The sequence below is a fragment of the Gavia stellata genome, chromosome 28 (assembly GCF_030936135.1).
Source record: "Gavia stellata isolate bGavSte3 chromosome 28, bGavSte3.hap2, whole genome shotgun sequence".
Taxonomy (NCBI): domain Eukaryota; kingdom Metazoa; phylum Chordata; class Aves; order Gaviiformes; family Gaviidae; genus Gavia; species Gavia stellata.
Genome location: NC_082621.1, coordinates 7,311,305 through 7,333,829, shown reverse-complemented (window position 1 = coordinate 7,333,829; position 22,525 = coordinate 7,311,305). Strand labels below are relative to the sequence as shown.

At 52.2% G+C, this 22,525-nt stretch overlaps 1 gene segment (V, D, J or C); it reads right to left on the bottom strand.

The window, feature by feature from the left end:
• Positions 1-12,661: 12,661 nt before the first annotated feature.
• On the bottom strand, positions 12,662-22,087 carry LOC132319416 (T cell receptor alpha variable 26-2-like). The segment is given in 5 exon segments: positions 12,662-12,812; positions 13,552-13,631; positions 18,456-18,465; positions 20,924-21,209; positions 22,036-22,087. Coding segments are annotated over 5 exon segments (579 nt in total).
• Between the last annotated feature and the right edge of the window lie 438 nt (positions 22,088-22,525).

The following is a 22,525-nucleotide window of genomic DNA, read 5'->3' as shown; positions in this document are numbered from 1 at the left end:
AGCTGGTATTTGTTCACATGAAGGAAACTACTGGCAGGGTGCCATCACCCTCAGCTAAAGACCACTGTATATCAAGGAGTTAGTGATCCATGTGACAGACAACCTGAAGAGGCCCTGGCCTCTCCTCTGCTGTGCCACATGCAGAGCTTCGCCTTCAGGCCTGTGTTGTGCTGCGCAAACCCCTTGGCCAGAGGCCAAACTCAGCTGGCCGATTGTAACCAATGCGGCTGTAGGCAGCTCCTGCTCGGTGCCAGTGATTACACTACTTAGGTGTCCTTGCCTGTATCTAAAGTGCACTAAGAAGTTCTCATGTGAACATCGTCTCTGTTTGACAGCAGAAATGATGAATAGAGCTGTTTTATATTATGAAAATCCTCTAAAAGCTTGACTGACCAAAATGGGGTAACCCTATCATGGCTAGGGTCTGTGTGGCATGCTGTGCCCTGATTGGAGATGCCTCTTGGACAGCACATAGCTTAGGGCTCCTAGCACCTGAAGGATATAGGACCACCTACACTGCCTTCTCTTCCTTCATTGTCTTAGCCTAAGAAATGGCGTTTTAAGAATACGTAACAGAGTCTGAGTGCCTTTACTACAGGAATCAAAACAAACCAGCAGCTCCCGGTGCGAAACCTTTGGTGTATTTGGCAGGTCCCAGTGGGAAATGCCTTTGTAGAGGAAGGATAATGAAGAAGAGATAGACCGAATGCCTGGCTTGCCCCGCACACAGCCATGGAGGGCCGTCCCAAGGCACTTGGCCGAGGTGGATTACCTGGTGAATTGGGAAAGTGAGGAGGAATTAGCTGAATTTCCCAGCCTACTTGAAGTATTAACTTGTTTCAAGAAACATGGGATAGAGCAAGGAAAATGCAAGGAAAACTTTTGCTTTGTTTGGTTGTTACTAACATGCTTGAAGTGGACATGGAGATGTCTGGAGTTGAAGCAATGGCCCCACGTAAGATGCAGGTGCAGCAGCTCAAAGGGTTCTGGGCATCAAATGGCGGGGTGGGGTGATAGGGCAGGGAGTGCATGGGGTGGCATTCCCCCTTCCCTGCAAACAAGCCCAGGGAAGGGACGTTCCCTCTTCAGCATGGGGACAGGGACAGGCATGGGCAGGAATGAACTGCTTATTCTTTTTTTCCTTATGTTCTGCTTGTAACACTGTGGAGCCAGCATAATAAGGAACAGGTTATGGCTTTGCTGGATACTGCAGCGGAAGTAATCTTAACTCATGGAAATCTGCCCCATCACCCTAAGAATAAAGTGATGAATGTTAACACAATCGGGGTGAGGGAGGGGTGGAAGAATTGTCTCAATAAGTCTGACTTTGCAGCTAGGAGGGAACCCACTGCTTACAGCTTGGGTTGGACTCTGAGAGTGCCCCGATATATATCACAGGCAATGATCCATTAGCAGGAAAGACTTTTAATATCCCCAGTGGGGGAAAATATTCCTTCTGCATCTGCTTAGCTCGCAGTGGGGAGGACTGTGCCCCCCTCATTGGGCTGGCCCCTCCCTCCAGGACTGTAGCCTCAGAGCAGGACTGGCTGCCCCTGGGCATGCTGACAGCTATCCATCTAGTAAAACATTTTTAGAAGCCAGGGCTGTCCAGCAGACACATCTGCCTTTCAGGAACCCTGTTTGGCCTGTAAAGAATGGGGCTGGGTCCTGGTGTAAGACTGTAAGTTGCTGGCTTTTGGGCACAGATGTCCCCATGGGGCTGTGGTTGCTCCCCGTAGCATCACCCTGCCAGAGCAGCCAGAGGCCGCTGGTGTGCGTTTGCTGTGCTGCCTCAGGGGTACGGGCACAGCCCCCTGCCTTCCCAGGGGACTGTGGCCCAGCACGGGGAGCACTGTCCCCAAGCTGTGAGCTGTCCCCTTACGCTGGCAACAACCTGCTGACTGCATCTACCCAGCAGCATGTTGAGGAGGAACAGGGGAATGTCATGGACACTACAAGAGAGCACAGCTGGGAAATGAGTCCCTAGAAAGCACAACAACTCAGCATTGCAAAATGGGAATGGTATGTTTCCATGCAGGCAAAGCCATGTCCCCACCAAATCAGTGCAGGAGAAAACAGCCCAAATAGGATTGACAGACATGACCAACCCTCACCTGGAGCTGTTAAGCACTGCCTGGGCTCAGAAAACCCCACCACACAAACATCCCAGGCCTGAGCAGCCACATTGCGCCTAGTTCACAGACCTAGATCAGCCAGATGTGTTAAGGGAGGGAGGTGGAGAGAAGCTGCAGCATTTCATCCAGCTCAGCAAAGTGGGTGGGGACAGCAGTCAGCATGCAGAGCTAATGGCTGTATTCAGGGTACTAGAGGAGATAGCCCCACTTCCAAGTTGTCCATCAAAATCATTCCTTTGTTTTAGCTCATGCAAAACTATTATGTGGAGCCTCACATGACTGCTTCCCCTCACTGCATGCCATGCAGCAACAAGCATGAAGTGTTGGATGCCCCTGCCCTCCAGCCACACCAAAGCTCCTCCTTGTCTTCCATAACAGGCAAGGAACTGGACTGTTTAGTGAACTCTGCACCACCACTGTTTTATGGGGCATGGGACAAGGGGGACAGGACTTCTCTGCTACATCCAGCCATAATATCACTGCTGTTCTATGCTTGCTCTCTTTGCTTTATCTGTCTGCAGTGGGTTGACCTTGGCTGGCTGCCAGGTGCCCACCAAGCTGCTCTGTCACTCCCCCTCCATCAACAGGAAGAGGGGAGAAAAATATGGTGAAAAGCTCATGGGTCAAGATAAGGACAGGGAGATTACTTACCCATTTGTTGCGGTTTAACCCCAGCCAGCAATTAAGCACCACACAGCTGCTCGCTTACTCCCCTCCAATAGGATCGGGGAGAGAATCAGAGAAAAAGTAAAACTCATGGGTTGAGATAAAAACAGTTTAATAGGACAGAAAAGGAAGAAAGTAATAATAATAATGATAAAAGGATATACAGAAAAGGTGATGCAGAATACAATTCCTCACCATCTGCTGACCAATGCCCAGCCAGTTCCCAAGCAGTGGCCCCCACCCCCGTTTTTTTGTTCAGCATGACGTCATATGGTATGGAATATCCCTTTGCCCACTTAGGGTCAGCTGTCCTGTCTGTGTCCCCTCCCAGCTTCTTGTGCACCTGGCAGGGCAGTGAGAGAAGCTGAAAAGTCCTTGACTTAGTGTAAGCACTGCCCAGCAACAACTAAAACATCAGTGTGTTATCAACATTATTCTCATCCTAAATCCAAAACACAGTACTATACCAGCTACTAGGAAGAAAATTAACTCCATCCCAGACAAAACCAGGACAGAATTACTGTCATGGGCAAAACAGACTTGGGTTGGGGAAAATAATTTAATATATTGCCAATTAACTGTAACAGAGTAGGATAGTGAAAAATAAAACAAACTAAAAACACTTCCCCCCACCCCTCCCTTCTTCCCCTGCTCAACTTTACTCATAAATCTTCTGCTTCCTCTTCCCAAACAGTGCAGAAGATGGCAAATGGGAGTTGCGGTCAGTTCATCATGTGTTGTCTCTGCCACTCCTTCCTCCTCATGCTCTTCCTCTGCTCCAGGGTGAGGTCCCTCCCACAGGAGAAAGTTGACTGCTTCTTTGACCCCCCCAGAGAGTTTGTGCTCAGGAATTGGCTGCCATTGTGGGGGGAGAAGATTCTGTTACATGTAAGTCTCAGCCATTCTAATTGGTGGAAATGTCTCTTGGCAGCCACTATAGTCTCATATCCTATTTCCTGCATGAAAATCCAGACAATAATGTACAAGTGGAAGAATGTAAATCCCCACACCGATGTCCTCCCCCAAGAGGGAAGTATGGCTAATGAAGCATATCTCAGAACGACTGAAGGCCAAAAACTTCAGTCTCTCTTCTCCAGTGTCTTCTTTCCAAAGATGCTGGAGGGCTTCCTCAGGCCAGGAGGCATGCCCATCTCCTTCCACAGCTGCATGGCCCAGCTGGACGCCTCTCAGCTGCTGAGCAGTGAATGCTCCCTCTACAATGCCATGTCTTACGGCCACTGCTTGGCTATCTGCCACCCTCTGTGCTATGGGGCCATCATGCTTCAGGCTGTGTGCATCTGGCTGCTGGCAGGAAGGTGGCTGTCTGGTTCCCTGCCTCCTGCTCTGCAAACAATAATCACCCGTCATTTGGGTTACTTTGGGCCCAGGCATATCTGCCACTTCTTCAGTGTTCTGCCAGCCCTCCTGGACACGGCTTGTGCTGGCACTTCTGCCAACAACACAGTGATCACCTTCAGTGTTGGTGGTGTGCCCCTCGGCTGCTTCCTCTTCATCTTCATTTCTTAGAGGCACAGAGCAAGAGCAATCCTTTGGCTCTGCTGTGCAGAAGGCAAGCACAGAGCTGTCTCAACCTGTGCTTCCCCTCTCACTGCTGTGACCTGTTTCCATGGCACCTGTGTCTTCACCTACATAGGAAGTGACCTTGAAAGGGTCACCAGACAGAGCACTGCCTGTTCTTTACACCGCTCTTACTCTTACGTGCCTTCATGCAGGTGAGCATGGATGGGAGTGACATTGGTCTGCATATATGTAAGTGTGTGGGCATAGGTGCATGTGCATATGTGCTTTTATGTGTGTCCATCTCTGTACGTGAGAGCGCACATGTATCTGTAAGCAAAAACGCGTGTGCAGGAGCATGCATAAGTGTAAGCATCTGTGTTGTTTGAATATCTGTGCGTACATGTTGGTATGAGGGGATGGCGGTGCCTGTGTCTGCACATGGGCTCGTTTGGAAACATGGGGGCACACACCACTTTACAAGTGCACACATATGTGTTACTGTTTGGCTGCGTGCAAGCTCACGTGTGTGAGATTGTGTGTGCACAACTATCTGTGCATGTGCATGCCTGTGAGTGTGCTTATCTCTGTGTGCGTATAGGTGTGCATGTGTGTGCACCCATGAGGGTTATGTCAAAGGTCTTGCTAAAACCAAGGTACACCACAGCCAGTGCCCCTCCCCTTCCCCACAGAGCCAGTCACCTCCTCATAGAAAGCAATGAGGTTGGTGAGGCATGATTTGCCCTCAGTAAACTCACGTCAGCTGCTCCCAACCCCCTTCCTGCCTTTCATGAGTTAAGGAAAGGTTTCTCAGAGTAGTTGTTCCATCTTCCTTCCAGGGGCTGAGTAGTGACTGTCCAGTCAGCTCCCTGAACACCCTTGGATGCATCCCAAGTGATCCCATAAACTTGTGTCTGTCCAAATAGTAGTAAGAGGTCCTTAGCTCTTTCTTCTGCTGCTGTGGTGTGCTGGTTCTGGCTGGGCTAGAGTTAATTTTCTTCATAGTAGCTAGTATGGGGCTGTGTTTTGGATTTGTGCTGATAAAGCAGGGATGTTTTCATTATTGCTGACCAGTGCTTTCACAGAGTCAAGGCATTTTCTGCTTCCCATACCACCCCACCAGCGACTAGGCTGGGGGTACATGAGAAGTTGGGAGGGGACACAGCTGTGGCGAAAAGGATATTCCATACCATAAGATGCCATTCTCAGCATATAAAGCTGGGGGAAGAAGAAGGAGGGTGGGGAAGTTTGCTGTTATGGCATTTGTCTTCCCAAGTAACCACGGACGATGGAGCCCTGCTTTCCTGGCGATGGCTGAACACCTGCCTGATGATGGGTAGTAGTGAATGAATTCCTTGTTTTGCTTTGCTTGCGTGCACGGCTTTTGCTTTACCTGTTAAAATGACTTTATCTCAACCCACAACTTTTCTCATTTTTACTCTTCTGATTCTCTCCCCCATCCCACCAGGGGGGAGTGAGTGAGGGGCTGTGTGGTGCTTAGTTGCCAGCTGGGGTTAAAGCACGACATGTGGGTGCTGCTTCATTCCCCTAGAGTCTCCTGGGAGGCTCAGGGATGTGGTAGACCTGTGGAGAAGCCATACCAGTAAAAATTGAGGAGAAATAAGTATTGAGTGCATCAATCTTTTACCTACAATTTGTCACCAGGTCCCCTTCCTCACCAAGTAATGACCCCACATCTACTTAGCCTTCCTTTTGCTGCCAATAGACTTACAGATACCTTTCCTGATTCCCTTCACCTCCCTTGCAAGTTTCTACTCCAGCTGTGCTTTGGCTTTTCCTGTCTCACCTTTCTGCACATTGCAGAGGACCATCCTTGTGCTCTGAGGAGGATGTCTTTGAAGGTTAGACAGCTCTCCTGGGACTCTCTGTGTTCCAGGGCAGTTTCCCATGGCATCCTGCCAAGCAGGTAGGTCCCTGAAGAGACTAAGATGCGCTCTTGTGACGACCGGGGCAGTACTCATCCTGTTTGTCTTGGTCAGTCCTCTGAGGATCTTAAGCTCTGCAGTCTCCTGGTCACTGCAGGCAAGGCTGCCCTTGAATGCTACATCATCCAACAGTTCTTCCTCATTTGTGAGTAGCAGGGCTAACAGAGTCTCTCCCCTAGTCCATTCATGGATTGCCTGCATCAAAACTTTCTCTTCCATACACCCCACACATGTCCTGGTGGGCTTGTGCCCAGCCATTTTGGTTCTGCAGCAGATACTGTGGTGGTAAAAGTGACCCATGGGTACCAGGGCCTGTGACTGTGAAGCTTTCCCCAGCTGCCTGAAGAAGGCGTCATCAGCCTCCTCTTCTTGAGCAGGAGGTGTGTAACAGACACCTAACTACACCACCACCTGCACCACAGGGGAAGAGTGAGAGCCTCCCCTGGCATGCTGTCCCCCATGCATAGCTCTTCTACTCCTTGTCCTCTCCCTCCTCTTCAGTCTATGGGAGACCTCCCCCTCCATGCCTGCTTTAAACTCCTCCTTCCTAGTTTAGCAGGCATTTGCAAAGACACTCTTGCCTCACCTTGACAAACACATTCCACCCCTCACCAGCAGTCCTCACTCTTCCAAGAGGGTCCTCTGGGGACAGAGGCCAAAGCTGCTGAGTGCTGCTGCACCCTGCTCCTGCCATGCACGCTGCTCAAATGAGGTCTCGAGGGAGAGGGATCCTCTTCTGACATCTGTGCCATGCTTTGCATCTCACTCTTAGTAAATACACATAATTAAGGGGATGTGAGTGAAATGCATCAAGATCCCTTCGATGGACATGTCCTTCCAGCCCTGTGGGACCAACTCAGATTCCAAAGACATCCTCGTGTAGAGGCTCATTCAGCCCAAACTCACTGCCCTGGAGGGAAGAACCTCTTTGTTACCAGCAAAATTCATAGAAGCATAGAGTCATAGAATCATAGAATGGTTTCGGTTGGAAGTGACCTTGAAAGACCATCTAGTCCAATCCCCCTGCCATGGGCAGGGACGTCTCTCACTACATCATGTTGCTCAAAGCCCTGTGTAACCTGACCTTGAACACCTCCAGGGCTGGGGCATCCATAACTTCTCTGGGCAATATCTTCCAGTGTCTCACCACCCTCATCGGAAAAAAATTCTTCCTTACGTCTATTCAAAATCTACCCTCTTTCAGTTTAAGACATTCTCCCTTGACCTGTTGCTACAGGCCCTGGTAAAACATCTTTCTCTGCCTTTCTTATAAGCCCCCTTTTAAGTGTTGAAAGGGCACAAGAAGGCCTCCTCAGAGCCTTCTCCTCTCCAGGCTGAACAACCCCACCTCTCTAAGCCTTTCTTTGTAGGAGAGGTGTTCCAACCCTCTGATCATTTTCCTGGCTCTCCTCTGGACGCACTCGAACAGACTCTACAGACTCCTCCCACAGTCCATGAAGAAACATCAGCTCACACATGGGACTTAGCCCATCCCAAAGCAGACATGCACGGTAAATGGCATGAATCATCTTTCTGGAGACACTGATCCTCCAATTGACCAATGGTGGCCTCTGAGCTCCCCAGCTAGCATAAGCTCACAGCAGGCCCTGCATACCTCGTCACATATGCATGGCTTGCTTCATCATGTGATCAGAAGTGAACCCACGGGCTGTCCCACCTGAGCCTACAAACACCTCCATCCCATGGCTAAAGCCTATGTCCATGTCCACGGTACTCAGGGACAGGCAGCAAGCAGGGAAAGGGCTTTTGTATGCATGAATGGGCTCAAGCTGGACACGTTATTCTCATCAGCTGCATCTCCCACTCCCACTGAGCACAGATCGATCTTCCTCAGTCACGCTGAATGCTTGGACACAGGACATTCAGAAGATGACCCTCCAACACTTGTGCGGTGGCCCTGGACAGCCTCTCTTTGGGTGTCTTGAGTCTTCTCAATTAACTCTAGATGACTAGACATCGAGATATGTGTATGTGTGTGTGTTGTCTACGCCAGCTGTTTAGTCCTTTACTGGACTCTTGCAGCATGTGAGATGAGTCCTTTGCCCACGCTGATGAGTTTTGCACTGGAAACGTCTGGGCCTGTGTATTGGGTTTGCGTGGCAGCGCTTTGGTAGCAGGGGGGGCTACAGGGGTGGCTTCTGTGAGAAGCTGCTAGAAGCTTCTCCTATGTCTGATAGAGCCAATGCCAGCAGACTCCAAGACGGATCTGCCACTGGCTAAGGCTGAGCTAATCAGCAACAGTGGTAGCGCCTCTGTGATAACATATTTAAGAAGGGGGAAAAAACTGGGAAGTGGCAGCCGGAGAAGAGAGGAGTGAGAATATGTGAGAGAAACAACTCTGCAGACACCAAGGTCAGTGAAGAAGGAGGGGGAGGAGAGGCTCCAGGCGCCGGAGCAGAGATTCCCCTGCAGCCCGTGGTGAAGACCATGGTGAAGCAGGCTGTCCCCCTGCACTCCATGGAGGTCCACGGTGGAGCAGATATCCACCTGCAGCCCGTGGAGGACCCCACGCTGGAGCAGGTGGATGCCCGAAGGAGGCTGTGATCCTGTGGGAAGCCCATGCTGGAGCAGGCTCCTGGCAGGACCTGTGGAGCCGTGGAGAGAGGAGCCCACACTGGAGCAGGTTTGCTGGCAGGACTTGCGATCCCGCGGGGGACCCACGCTGGAGCAGTCTGTTCCTGAAGGACCGCACCCCGTGGAACGGACCCATGCTGGAGCAGTTCATGAAGAACTGCAGCCTGTGGGAAGGACCCACGTTGGAGAAGTTCGTGGAGAACTGTCTCCTGTGGGAGGGACCTCACGCTGTAGCAGGGGAAGAGTGTGAGGAGGAAGGAACGGCAGAAACAACATGTGATGAACTGACCGCAACCCCCATTCCCTGTCCCCCTGCGCCGCTCGGGGGGAGAGGTAGAAAATCGGGAGTGAAGTTGAGCCCGGGAAGAAGGGAGGGGTGGGGGGAAGGTGTTGTTTTTTTAAGATTTAGTTTTACTTCTCATTATCCTACTCTGATTTTAATTGGTAATAAATTAAACTAATTTCCCCAAGTCAAGTCTATTTTGCCCATGATGGTAGTTGGTGAGTGATCTCCCTATGTCCTTATCTCGACCTACGAGCCTTTTCCTCATATTTTCTCTCTCCTGTCCAGCTGAGGAAGGGGAGTGAGTGAGCAGCTGTGTGGTGATTAGTCCGGCTGGGCTTAAACCAGGACAGCCTGTCACACAAAAGATGCCTTCCCTGGGGAATGTGCCTGGCATAAAGCAGGAAATGAGAAGGTTGTAATTCAAGAAGGAAAAACACAGCCCATAGCATTAGCTGGGATGCTTTGCATTCAAGATGAGCTTGTCAGAAAATAATCACCTCCACAAGGGATGCCTCTGGCAGCCTGAGGCAGTAAAGGGCCATGATAAAAGCCAGCCCAGCTCCTCGCTCTCTCATCCACTTCTCTTGCCTCCTTCTCCTTGGGAGTCCGGTCAGTCTGAAGCCCTGTCTCCTTCTCTGCTGTCTCTAAAAGAAGGTCTCACTTCAGTGGATCTTTCATGTGATACAAGCGCTGTCCCATGCCAGATCTTGGGGCTGCTTGTCACGGGAGAGGGAAGTGGGGAGAACGTTAGACATGGAGGGAAGCTGGGACTGTACTGAGGTGGATTCTGGACTCAGCGGCTAGGCAGTAGCTGCCTAGGAAATGGTGGCTCTTTGTAGGCCCTGGCAGGCTGAGGCCAAGAAGCCCTTACACATCTCTGCACAGCCTCCACCTCCTGGCACTGCATGTTCTTTGGCTCCCTCATGGTGTGGTGACAGGCTGCTCCTCACGCATGCCCATGTTTTCCTTCCTCCCTGCCCTCTCTCCCAGGTGCACCTCGGGCCCCAAGACATGTCCTGCTATAACCAGTACCAGCCCTGCCAGATGTACCAGTCCTGCCAGACCTGCCACCCTTGCAGCCTGACCCCGCGGGCCAACAGCTGCAATGAGCCCTGTGCCAGAACTCCACCGTCGTCATCCAGCCCTCTCCCTTCGTGGTGACCCTGCCCAGACCTATCCTCAGCTCCTTCCCGCAGAACAACGTTGTGGGATCCTCCACTTCTGCTGCTGTTGGCAGCATCCTCAGCTGTGACAGAGTCCCCATCACCTCTGGCTGCTGTGACCTCTCCTGCATCACTAGCTGCTACTGCGGCAGGAGGTGCCTCCCCTGCTAAAGATGCTGGCAACGGCCTCAGATAAGCACCCCTTGGAACTCAGAACATGGTGCTGGACAGAGGATCAAACTTCATGCCATTGTTTTAGGAGCAGCTGACCATCTCTGGCATGTCCTACAAGGGTAAGACTGGAAGGGGCTAGCGTGGGTTCTCTGAATATATGGCCAATGTCTACTTTTCCTGTCTTCCACTCTCCCTTTTTTTCTCTTTTCTTCGCTGTCTTGTGCTCCCCTCAAAGCCTGCTGTGAGGACTCCAGAAACCAGCCTGGAATGACCTGCTATCCTTCCTCCTTCCATGGGGCAGTTCGACAGATGCCCTTTGGGAACTCTGCCACACGAAAAGGGGAACAGATTCTTGTCTGCTCCTGCTGATCCCTGTACTGGGGGCCTTCACATGGAGTGACCTCATTTCCTTCTTTAGACTCATTAAAAACTTGCTGTAACCCTGCCTGTGTCCCTTAGGTGGTCTTTCCATCTGCACACTGACTGCCAAGGGAGAAAGCCATTGATTTGCGGGAGGAATTAGGTAGCAACACAGGGGGACTCTTCATCACTCCTAGAGGCATTGGAAGGTCGGACATACTGCAGCGAGTCCTCGTTCAGGGACTGCCTCCTGAAGCTGAGGAATTCAACCCTAGTTACTCCACAGCCAATAGACAGCAGTCCTTGCCTTGCTGTGTCTCTGCTCAGAAACATCCCCTTGGCCCTGGAGCACATCATGGGAACAACAATCCTGACAACTGCTGTCCTCCAGAGAGGAACTGTGGGTGTGTTGGAGGCCCCGGGGAGGTCAGCAGTCCCACAAGGTCTTGGGGAAGAATGGTCCTCTTGCTTTGTGTGGAGCTGTGATGGGCAAGGAGGCTCAGAATAATATGTTTCCAAAGGATGGCTGGATTTGGGAATGAGTAAATAGTCTTGGGCATGGCCCACAGTTGCCAACATGTGGAGGGCTGAGGTGTTCACAAGTTAGTATTGGTATCAGCTACAGCAGGTCACACGCGAGAGTCCCCTGTCCCTTTGAACGCAACACTCCCTTGGGTGAAGGCAGACTGTTCTGGTTTTGGCTGGGCTAGAGTTAATTTTCTTCATAAGAGCTACTATGGGCCTATGTTTTGAATTTGTGCTGGAAATAGTGCTGATAAAGCAGGGATATTTTTGTTATTGCTGAGCAGTGCTTACACAGCGTCAGGGCCTTTTCTGCTTCTCACCCCACCCCACCAGTGAGTAGGCTGGAGCTTCACAAGAAATTGGGAGGGAATACAGCTGGGACAGCTGACCCCAGCTGTCCAAAGGGATATTCCATACCATATGTTGTCATGCTCAGCCTATAAAGCTGGGGGAAGAAGAAGGAAGGGGGGGGGATGTTAAAATGTCCTTGTCTCAACCCACGACTTTTCTCACTTTTACTCTTCTGAGTCTCTGCCCCATCCCACCAGCGGGGAGTGAGTGTGTGGCTGTGTGGTGCTTAGTTGTGGCGTGGGGTTAAACCATGACACAGGCCCAGGACAGTGACTGGTGCCCAAATGCACATGGATGCTCTGTGCTGCCTGGTCTTCTCCAGGCATGGAGCAGCTTTCTTGAGTCCCAGGAACTCTAAGGTCCCACAAGTGCCAGAACCCAACTCTGGTCCAGAAAGGTGCTGTTTGAGAGCAGATGCCCCCAGCTCTGGGGAGACATAGCAGTGACAGTGGGATTTGATTCGGCACCCAGCAGGATCCGTGAGCTGTCTCTCAAGGGCACACGGCATGCACCAGCCCAACCATAAGGCACCTTCCCCCAGGCACCAAGTTCCTTCAGCATTCCCCAAGCTCTGGGGCTGAAGTGGCCCTTGTGCTCTGTGCAGCACCACTGCTCCCCACACAGAGGCCAGGGTCTTCCCACATCTGCAGACCCTGGGGCCCTGTGGTGTGGGGTTTGCCCTCACACAGACCCCACATACCACCAGAACCATAGGACCAGGATGGAGGAAAGGGTCATTCCTCTGTGCTGGGGGACACGTCTCGCCAGGCCAGGTTCTGTGGGACAAAGTGCTGTGTCAGGTGGTAACACAGGAGCAACAAGCATCAGGACCAAGCCTACCTAGGCCCAAGGGAACCATGGGTCCCAGGTCTGGCTTGCCCCTGGCTCAGGCCTAACTCAGGCCTGCCCCAGCTCTGCCCTAGCTGTGCCTGACCTGGGCTACTATTGTCCTCCTGGCCTCCTAGGTGGTCGAGAGCTGTCACTGGATGGAGCCTTCACCCGGGACTCTCTTGAGTCCAGCCTTGGCCTGGGCCCCAGCCCCGGCTCTGACCCTGGCACCTCTGACACCTTCTGCACATAATCCATCTGTTGCCTAGATTACGGCAATAGTCAATAGATGCTTCTGGGGTAGAATTATCTGCCATCTAAGATAGAAGTCTGAGATAGACCACCTCCAGTACTTTGGAGGTGCGCATTTCTCTTGGTCATGACAAAATTCTTCTAGACAACAAATTAAAATGTTGATGCCATCTTTACTATTCCCTGCCTGTGGTGTATGTCAATTAAGAACAAGACCAACATTTAAAAAAGACGTTGTCCACACAGTATCTCGGTTTTTTCTGAAAAGCCATGCTAGGCCTGATCACAATACACTGTTTTGAAAAGTATATAAATTGCAAGTTTTACTCACTTTTTTTTCTTCTCCTCATGTCAAAATTGGTGTGTCAAATTTGGTATGTCAAAATTGGTATGTCAAAATTCATTAGAATGTCTTGAGAGCGATAGAATGAGAGGAAATGGCCTCAAGTTGCGCCAGGGGAGGTTTAGGCTGGATATTAGGAAAAATTTCTTTACTGAGAGAGTGGTGAGACACTGGAATAAGCTGCCCAGGGAAATGGTGGAGTCCCCATCGCTGGAGGTGTTCAAGGAACTTGTGGACGAGGCATTGTGGGACATGGTTTAGTGGCCATGGTGGTATTAGTTGATGGTTGGACTTGATGATCTTAGAGGACTTTTCCAACCTTAGTGATTCTGTGATTCTGTGAGAGAAGACTAAAAGTGCAGCTGTATTGCAGTTCCACAAACACAGGGTTTGGACTTTGTTTTCTCACCTGTCAGGAACCTTTTCTAGGCTGAAGCAGCCTTTCACTGCCTTGCCGTTCTCCTCAGAGCTGCTTTCAACTCCTTGTTTCTGATGGCATAAGTGAAAGGATTCAGCAAAAGAGTCAGGAGAGTGTTGGGGGTGGACTCCACTCTCCAAAGGATGAGCGAGCCATGAGTTTCAGCTATGTGAAGATGAGAGCTCCATAGAGGATGGGGACGATGGTGAGGTGGGAGGTACAAGCAGATAATGCCTTCTGGTGGCTGAAAGACAAGGGAATAGATGAGGAATTGCAAAGATGATACAGATGAAGGGACATGTGGAGGCAGAGGCTGTGATGCAGAAAACTTTAATGACTCTGAGGTGGGAAACGAGATCACTTCTAGAGGAGACTGGCTGCCAGTGCAGGGAAAGCAACAGCAGATGCAGAAACTCTGTGCCCATTGCCCACGGTGGAGACCCCACAGGGCATCCATCTGCCTGTCCCACAGAGGGACAGGGGTCAGCAGATGCCCCAGGTTGGCTTTGAGGGTCTTATGGCCCACAAGAACAGAAGACAAGAAAGAGATGGGAGAGAGTGGAAGGCCAGGGATTTAGACTTGGCCATGTTTTCAGAGGGCCACAGCAGCCCTCCTTTGGAAGGGCAGCACTGGATGCTCAGCCTCTCTGAAATCAATGGCCAGGGGCTCTGTCCTCAGTCCAGCATGAGCTTCTGGGTTCCAGGAGGTCCTTGTCTTGCCTGTCACCAGTGGCTTTAGCAGGGGGGGCACCTTCTGCCACAGTAGCAGCTAGAAATGCCACAGAAGTCACAGCACCCACAGGTGATGGACGCTCCACCACAGCTGAGGATGCTGCCGACAGTAGCGGAGGTGGAGGATCCCACCACGGTGTTTTGTGGGAAGGAGCTGAGGATGGGTCCGGGCAGGGTTACCACCACAGAATATTAGTGCGATGAGAGTGCTTTCATGTCCCTGCATCAGCTTTCAAAAGTCCAATGTGTTTTGGTTGCAAAGTCAGAAAATGTGTACTGCCGAGACAGAAATGCAGCCACCAGCAGATTTCTGTGGGGCAGAGACCCCACAGCACCTCAGGGACATAGGGACTCCTCCCAGCTAAGCACTGGTGAGTCCGCAGAGCTGGAGGAGAGACATGAAATGCAGGGGAACAACTCAAGTACTTGACCAGAGAATCTTGTCCAGTGCCTGGCTGATGGGTCTTGCTCACATCTTGAGGCTTTTGCTGATCCCCAGATGCAGGGCTAGGAGGACATTTTCCCTCCTTGGTCTTCTTTGGCTAGGAGGTTAAACCACAGGAAGGTGGGCCCTGGGGAAGGTCCCCCGGCACCCTCAAGATGGTACCTACCAGACTGGGGACAGAGCATCAGCTTGTTCCTTCCAGAAGGGCTGAGCAACCCCAGTACCCCTTGCAAAAGGATGGGGCCAGCCTGGGCTATCTGAAAGCATGGCCCATGCCTGCCTTTCTCCTCTTCCACTCTCTCCTTTCCCTCCCGTGTCCATCTTGTCTTGTGCTCCTCTGGGCTGTGAGCCTCACAAAGCCAGCCAAGGGAGGACCTGCTTGCCCTGCTCCCTCTGTGGTGCAGGCAGATGAACACCTGGCACAATCTCTGCCTCAGCTGTGGGGCACAGAATCCTGTCTGCCCCTGGTGCTTCCTGCTCTGGGGCCTCCATTCGGATCAACCTCATTTCCCTCTTTTGACTCATTAAAGTTCTGCTGCATCCCAGCCTGCTCTTCTGTCTCATCCTTTCCCCTTCAGACCCTCTCCCAAGATGCCCAGGGAGAGAGATGTTGCTCAGGGGTGGTTCTGGGAGGGGCTTGTTGGGGATGGCTGTGCAGTGACCATTAACATAGGCTTGCTTGGAGCATACTTAGTCATGCATCTGGTGGGTTATCCTTTGCTTTCTAAATTTCTCTGCCCATCTGGGGCTGGATGCAATGACCCAATGCAGTTTAATGACCATAGCTACTCCAAAGATTATTTTAGGTCTCCCACCAAAGCATGCTCTTCACCACGCTCAGCAAGCCCTGTGCTCTCAGCCTTTCCCCCCCAAGGAAGTGCTCCAGCCTCCTCAATATCCTGGCCACCCTCCGCTGAACTCACACCACTTGGTCAAGGTTTTTGTTGCATTACAGCCCAAAACAGCATTCTAGATGCCGTCAGGTGAGTTCTGAGCAAAGTGGGATCATCTCTCCCACTGACTCCAGGCTACCCTCCTGCTCTGATAGCCCAGGTTCTTGATGACAGTCCTTGGTGTCTGGGAACAGTCCCGGGAGTCACACCTGTTTTCAAGGTGTTACTGCAAAAGCACCTTTCCCTGGCTCTGCTTTTGGGCTGCAGCTTGCCAGGTGTGGGGAGACAGGGCTGGTTGGTACCAAGAGAGCTGCTGATCAGGGGTCTGGGTGGACATGTGCCATCTTGCCCAGCTGTGCACTTGCAGAGTGCAGCTAGGAGCTGGACTCCTTCCAAAGTTAGCAGGTCACAGTAGCAGGAGGTCTGAATCGGAGCCTTTCAGGCCAGGTGAGGACCCTTGGAAAAGGCCAGCCCTGCTGGGAGGCTCTCAGGGCACAAGGCCTGTCCTCCTGGTGTTTGCGCAGTGCTGGGCACACTCTCCTGCCACCATTCCTGTAGCTCTGCAGACTGCTCCAGTGCTAAAAGCAGATGAGGAGACAGACATCTCCAGCAGTGGAGCTCCATAAGCTCTAATGAGTCATGTTAACTGGCAGACAGCTTGGCTAAGGCAGTTTGTGATCTTGTCCTCAAGTTGTCAGGGGCACAGAGGCAGAGAGCTGGCTGATGGAGTCCCGGTTCTCAGAGTGTGTGGGGAGAGGCTGTGCTTCCTCATGTGCATATGCGTCTGTCTGGGCCTCTGGGCATATTTGTTGCTGTGTGTTTGCATTTGTATGTTCATTTGCAAATGCACATGTGAGGGCGAGTGTCTGCCAGTGTGTGTGTGAAGAACTGCATTTCTGTGTGTGTCTGTGCATGTGTTTGTGTACACGCATGATTATGCAGGTGAGCAATTAAGTGTGTGTGGTGTCAGTGTGCATGTGCATGTGTATGTGTGTGCAGACGAGCACATATGTGTCTGTGTGTGTTCACGAGCTTGCGCATATATATCTCTCTCTACATGCAAGTGTACTGTGCCAGTGTGTATAAGCACATGTGAACACATATGTGATGACAAGTCTCGGGGGTGAATGTGTGTGTGTGCGCACACATGGGTTCCTGTGTATCTGGGTGTGCATGCATACGTGTTTTCATGTGTGCTGACATTTCACAGAATCACAGAATCACTGCGGTTGGAAAAGACCTGTAAGATCAAGTCCAACCGTCAACCAACACCACCATGTCAACTGAACCATGTCCCACAATGCCACGTCCACACGTTCCTTAAACACCTCCAGCGATGGTGACTCCACCACCTCCCTGGACAGCCTGTTCCAGTGTTTCAACACTCTCTCAGTAAAGAAATTTCTCCTAATACCCAGCCTGAACCTCCCCTGGCACAACTGGAAGCCATTTCCTCTTGTCCTGTTGCTAGTCATTTGGGAGAAGAGACCAACACCCACCTCTCTGCAGCCTCCTTTCAGGTATTTGTAGAGAGCAATTAGGTCTCCCCTGAGCCTCCTCTTCTGCAGACTAAACACCACCAGTTCCCTCAGCCGTTCCTCATAAGACTTGTGCTCCAGACCGCTCACCAGCTTCGTCGCCCTTCTCTGGACATGCTCCAGCATGTGTTTTCATGTGTGCTAACATATCATAGCATCATAGAATCATAGAATATCTCAAGTTGGAAGGGACTCATAAGGATCACTGAGTCCAACTCCCTGCTCCTCGCAGGACTACTAAACCACATGACCTAAGAGCATCCTCCAGACGCTCCTTGAACTCTGACAGGCTTGGTGCCATGACCGCTTCCCTGGGGACCCTGTTCCAGTGACCGGCCACCCTCTCAGTGAAGAACCTTTTCCTAAAGTTCAATCTGAAACGCCCTTGACGCAGCTTCATTCCATTTCCTCCTGTACTGTCACTGGTCACCAGAAAGAAGAGATCAGCTCCTCCCCCTCTGCTGCCCCCCTTGAGGAAGCTGTAGGATGCAAGGAGGTCACCCCTCAGCCTTCTCTTCTCCAAGCTGAACAAACCAAGTGGCCTCAGCCACTCCTCCTAAGTCTTGCCCTCGAGGCTTTTCACCATCTTGGTCCCCCTCCTCTGGACACAGGGTCATAGTTTGATGTCCTTCTTACATTGAGGTGGAGAATCCGGCTCTTGCTCTTGTTAAATTTCATACAGTTCGTGATTGCCCAGCTCTCTAGTCAAGCCAGGTCTTTTTGCAAGGCCTCTCTCTATCCTCGAGGGAGTCCACAGCTCCTCCTAGTTTAGTATCATCGGCAAACAATGTACATTTGATTCCTGGGTCCAGATCATTTATAGAAACATTGAAGAGAACTTGCCCTAAAATTCAGCCCTGGGGAACCCTGGGACATGGACTGAACGTTGCTAGAGAGCAGAGAGTGGAATAATTGTGGGGGATTTCTGCCGTTGTAATTGCCGCAAAGTGTTGAGGGGTGGAGTGTCTGTAAATTGTCCACCTTTGTTGGTCCTGTGAAGGTGTTATTTTGATTTTGGTGTGAGGAATTCTTCTTGATGTAAGTGGAGTTTATGAACATTGTAGATTGCGTGATAAATGTATTCATTAATGATAATTCTTAAATATGTGATTCACAGAGGTGAGGGAGAGAATGCATTGGGTTTATGGGGCAAGCTTTTGGTAGCAAGGGGGCTGCAGGGGTGGTTTCTGTGAGAAGATGCCCGAAGCTGCCCCCCCATATCGGACAGAGCCAGTTCCAGCCAGCTCTAAGACAGACCCACCACAGACCAAAGCTGAGCCAATGAGCGACGGTGGTAGTGCCTCTATTATAATAAATTTAAGAAGGGGAACATACTTGTGCAACTGCAGCTGCAAGAGAGGAGTGTGAATATGTGAGCGAAACAACTGTGCAGCCACCAAGGTCAGTGAAGAAGGAGGGGGAGGAGGTGCTCTAAGCACCAGAGCAGAGCTTCCCCTGCAGCTCGTGGTGAAGACCATGGTGACACAGGTTGTCCCCAGGCAGGCCATGGAGGTCTACAATGGAGCAGGTGTATCCACCCTGCAGCCCATGGAGAACCCCACGCCAGAGCAGGTGGATGTGCCCTGAAGGAATCTGTAACCGCAGGGAGAGCTCACACTGGAACAGGGTCCTGGCCATACCTGTGGCCCATAGAGAGGAGCCCATGCTGGAGCAGGTTTTCTGGCAGAACCTGTGGACACATGGGGGACGCACTCTGGAGCAGTCTCTTCCTGAAGGACAGCAGCCCATGGAAATGACCCAGGGTGGAGCAGTTCATGAAGAACTGCAACCCACGGGAAGGACCCACATTGGAGAAGTTTGTGAAGGCCTGTCTCCCATGGGAGGGACCCAATGCTGTAGCAGGGGAAGAGCAGGAGGAGAAAGGAGTAGCAGAGAAAATGTGCTATGAAGTGACTGTACCCGCCATTCCCCATCACCCTGCACCACTTGTGGGGACAAGGCAGAGAATTCAGAAGTGAAGTTGAGACTGGGAAGAAGGGAGGGGTAGAGGGGGGAAGGTGTTTTTAGATTTGTTCTTATTTCTCATTATCCTACTCTGATTTGATTGGCAATAAATTGAATTAATTTTCCCAAGTTGAGCCTGTTTTGCCTGTGCTGGTAATTGCTGTGTGATCTCCCTGTCCTCATCTCGACCCACAAGACTTTCACTGTCTTCTCTCCCCCTGTCCTGTTGATGGAGGGGGAGTGATAGAATGGATTGGTGGGCACCTGGCAGCCAGCCAAGGTCAACCCAACTCCAACAGGCCGCGCTCATGCTGGCCCAGCATCACAGTAGAAATGGTCAAGAACCGTCTTGGTGTAGAAAGGACACCGCAGCGACAGAGCCACCTGGGAGAAGATGACCACAAAGCCTGCTGCCCATGCTCCCAGAGCTGGCAGGAAGTAGAGTTTCTTCATCATGATACCTTTTTTTACAGAGCAGTTTGCCTATGGTGAAATAATGATCAAGGGACATGGCTGAGAGGGTTAGGAGCTCAGTCATGCCCAGGAAGAAGTGGAAAAATAACTGTGCCAGGCACAAGGAAACTCTCCTGCCTGTCTCCATCAGGGTCTCCAAGAAGGAAAGCCTGCCAAGGAAGAACTACTTCAGGACCCTCAGGGGCTGCTCACTCCCCACAGTGACAAGCATGAGGCTATTCCCACCACAGTTAGGAGGCACATGGAGAAGACAAACAGGCCATATGCCACCTGGGGATGCCATATGCCCCCCTGCCTGACTACATTTGTTTTTCCTTTGGGGCAACGTACTGCCCTGTTTGGAACAGCGTCGTCATGTCCAGAGGGAATCAGCTGTCGAGGCAAGAGGGAGGAACCAAAGGTGTGCTGGGGTAAATCCTTTGTGTCTGCTGGTGTCAGCGGAATAAAATCAACTGCTGCTGCAAGACAAGGTAACCACTTTACCCCAGGTGAAAGTCTGGCCATGCCAGGGCTGAGGAGCAGGTGGTAGACCACAGTGAAGAGAACTTGGCAGAGCTCTGACAAACATTTCTGGTTTGTTGGAATGGACCTTTGGCGTTTAAGGGCTGATGCCGGTTGCAACTCATTCTATCTGTGGTAATTCCTGGGTGCATTGGTTTCTTCATTGCCCCATTGTTAATTGCTTACTTCGAATGTCCAAGGAGCCTGTTAGTGGTATTAACAGCCTTGGCTGGAGATCTTGGTACATGTCCTTGGGAAGGGAAAAAAACCCTGGCAATCTGTGCCATCTGTGACGCATCTCTGAGAGAATGCCGGCAGGCTTTTATACACAGAAGCCAGAGGATGCCGCGTTACCCAGAACACTCTGAGCCCTTTCTGGGGAAGCAAGAGAGCCTGGTGGGAAACACCCTACTCCCCTCCCTGCCTTGCACAGCCCGTCTCAGTCTCCCTATGTAGCCCTGGCCCAGCGTGGCTCTTTGCTGCCTTCAGGACCACAGAGCCACAGCAGCAGCTATCAATGAGAAGAGGTGCTGAGCGCAGGCGTGGACTCAAAGGGGCATCGGGTGATGCCGGTGACGGTACCAGCGCTGATACCGGAGCCAGTGACAGCGCTGGTGCTGGGCGGGCGGGGCAACCGGCCCGGGGCTAAGTGCCGGGCGGGGCGGGGCGGGGTGCGGCGGCCCCGGCAGACGAGGCAGCAGCGCCCCCTGGCGGGCACGTACACGGCTGTCCCCCCGCCCCTGACACACACGCCCGGCCCCGCCCGCTGCCGTTCTTGCCCGGCTGCAGCCCCGGCTCCTCTCCCCGTGTCTCCCAGGGCACAGTAATACACCGCCGCGTCCCCGCACCGGGGCCGGGCGAGCCACAGGGCGCTGGACCGGCGGTCTGCTGCCACCGACAGCCGCCCCGGCGGGTCCCGCAGCTCTTTGGACTCTTTAAGACTGCTCACGAGGAATGCGGGGCCTCTGCCAGGGAGCTGACGGTACCAGTGGATGAAGTCGAAAGACTGTATGTTGGGGTGTGAGCAGTTGATGCTGATGCCGGTGCCCTCGGTGGTCTCTGCTGATGGGTCCTGCTGCACCTGCGCTCTGCCAGCAGCTACTGCAGAGAAAGGAGAAGGAAAGGACAAAGAACACCAAAGTTCACCCAGCTCTGATTTTCCCAGAGAAATTGTTAGGAAGAGTGGCAGCGAGACAGGGCCGGACCGGAACAGATAGGAAGATGTTCCCGTGAAGAGGGATGGAGATTGATCGTAGTGTGGGTGTATGGAGAGAAGTGAGAAGGCTGGGGGCAATTTGGACTTGATGCATGCCAATATGGGATGAAAGTCGGATTCAGGGATGTATGTATGTAGAGGGTATGAAGAGACAGGAGAATGGGTGTGTTACGGTGAAGTATGGAGGGCTGAAATGAGTACAAGAATAAATATTGAATGCACAGGAGGATGAGTGGATGGATGTATGAAATAATGGAGAGGTGCAGGAGACCAAACTTGTGCCTACAGATAGGAAAGAAGTAGAGGGAGAGATGAGAGAGGGGTCTCAGAGAGTCAGAGGAGGCGTTGGAGCTGGTAGGGGCCTGGAGAGATGGGCAAAAAGAGGGGTGAATGGATGGATGAAGAGAGGAAGAGTAGAGAGCAAGAGTGGGTGTTACAGTGAGAGAGGGCTGAAATCAGGGCAGTAATAACTGCTGAATTCAAAGAGAAAAGAGTGGGTGCATAGAAAGGCAGGCGTATATGCAAGCAAAGTTGTAATGGTAGAGATGATGAGAACGGAGGACACTACCTAAGCGGGGACTCGAAAGAGCTGGGAAAGGGTGCTGAGAGATTGCAGAGAGAAAAAAGAGAGGGAAGAGTTTGTCGCAGGTCCCCTGGGGAACACCCCGCTCACAGCTCTGGCCCCCCGCCACCACCGCCAGCCCCACGCACCCAGGAGCAGCGCGGCCAGCCCCGCCAGCCCTGCGCCCCGGCACCGCCGCATCCTGCCGCTGCGCTGCCTGCACCTTCCTGCCCCCTGCCAGCCCCGGCTCTCTGCTACGGCCACGGCGCCACCTCTCCTCCGCCTCCTCTCCTCTCTGCTGCCGCCAGCTCCGCCCCGGCGCTGAGCCCTGTGCCGGCGCTGCTCAGGGTCTCTCGCCCGGGCTGAGAGTGCTCGGTGGCTCTGCACGGGCAGAAGATTGTCTCCTGGCAAGTGGACTCTCCCCATCCTCCAGCAAGAATAAGCCTGCACAGCGCCAGCTGCAGGTCCTCAACCCAGGAGATGGACCAGCTTCCCTGAGCTGTCTTTGAGCTCAGGGCCTGGAAACAACAGCCACTGATTTCCTGCGGATGGGAGTGAGGAGGCTGAGAGCCTCCCTTCAGCTGCCTCTCTGCAGTCCCAGCACATTGCCTAAAAGTTGTGTTGAGGCAGAGGGGGTGG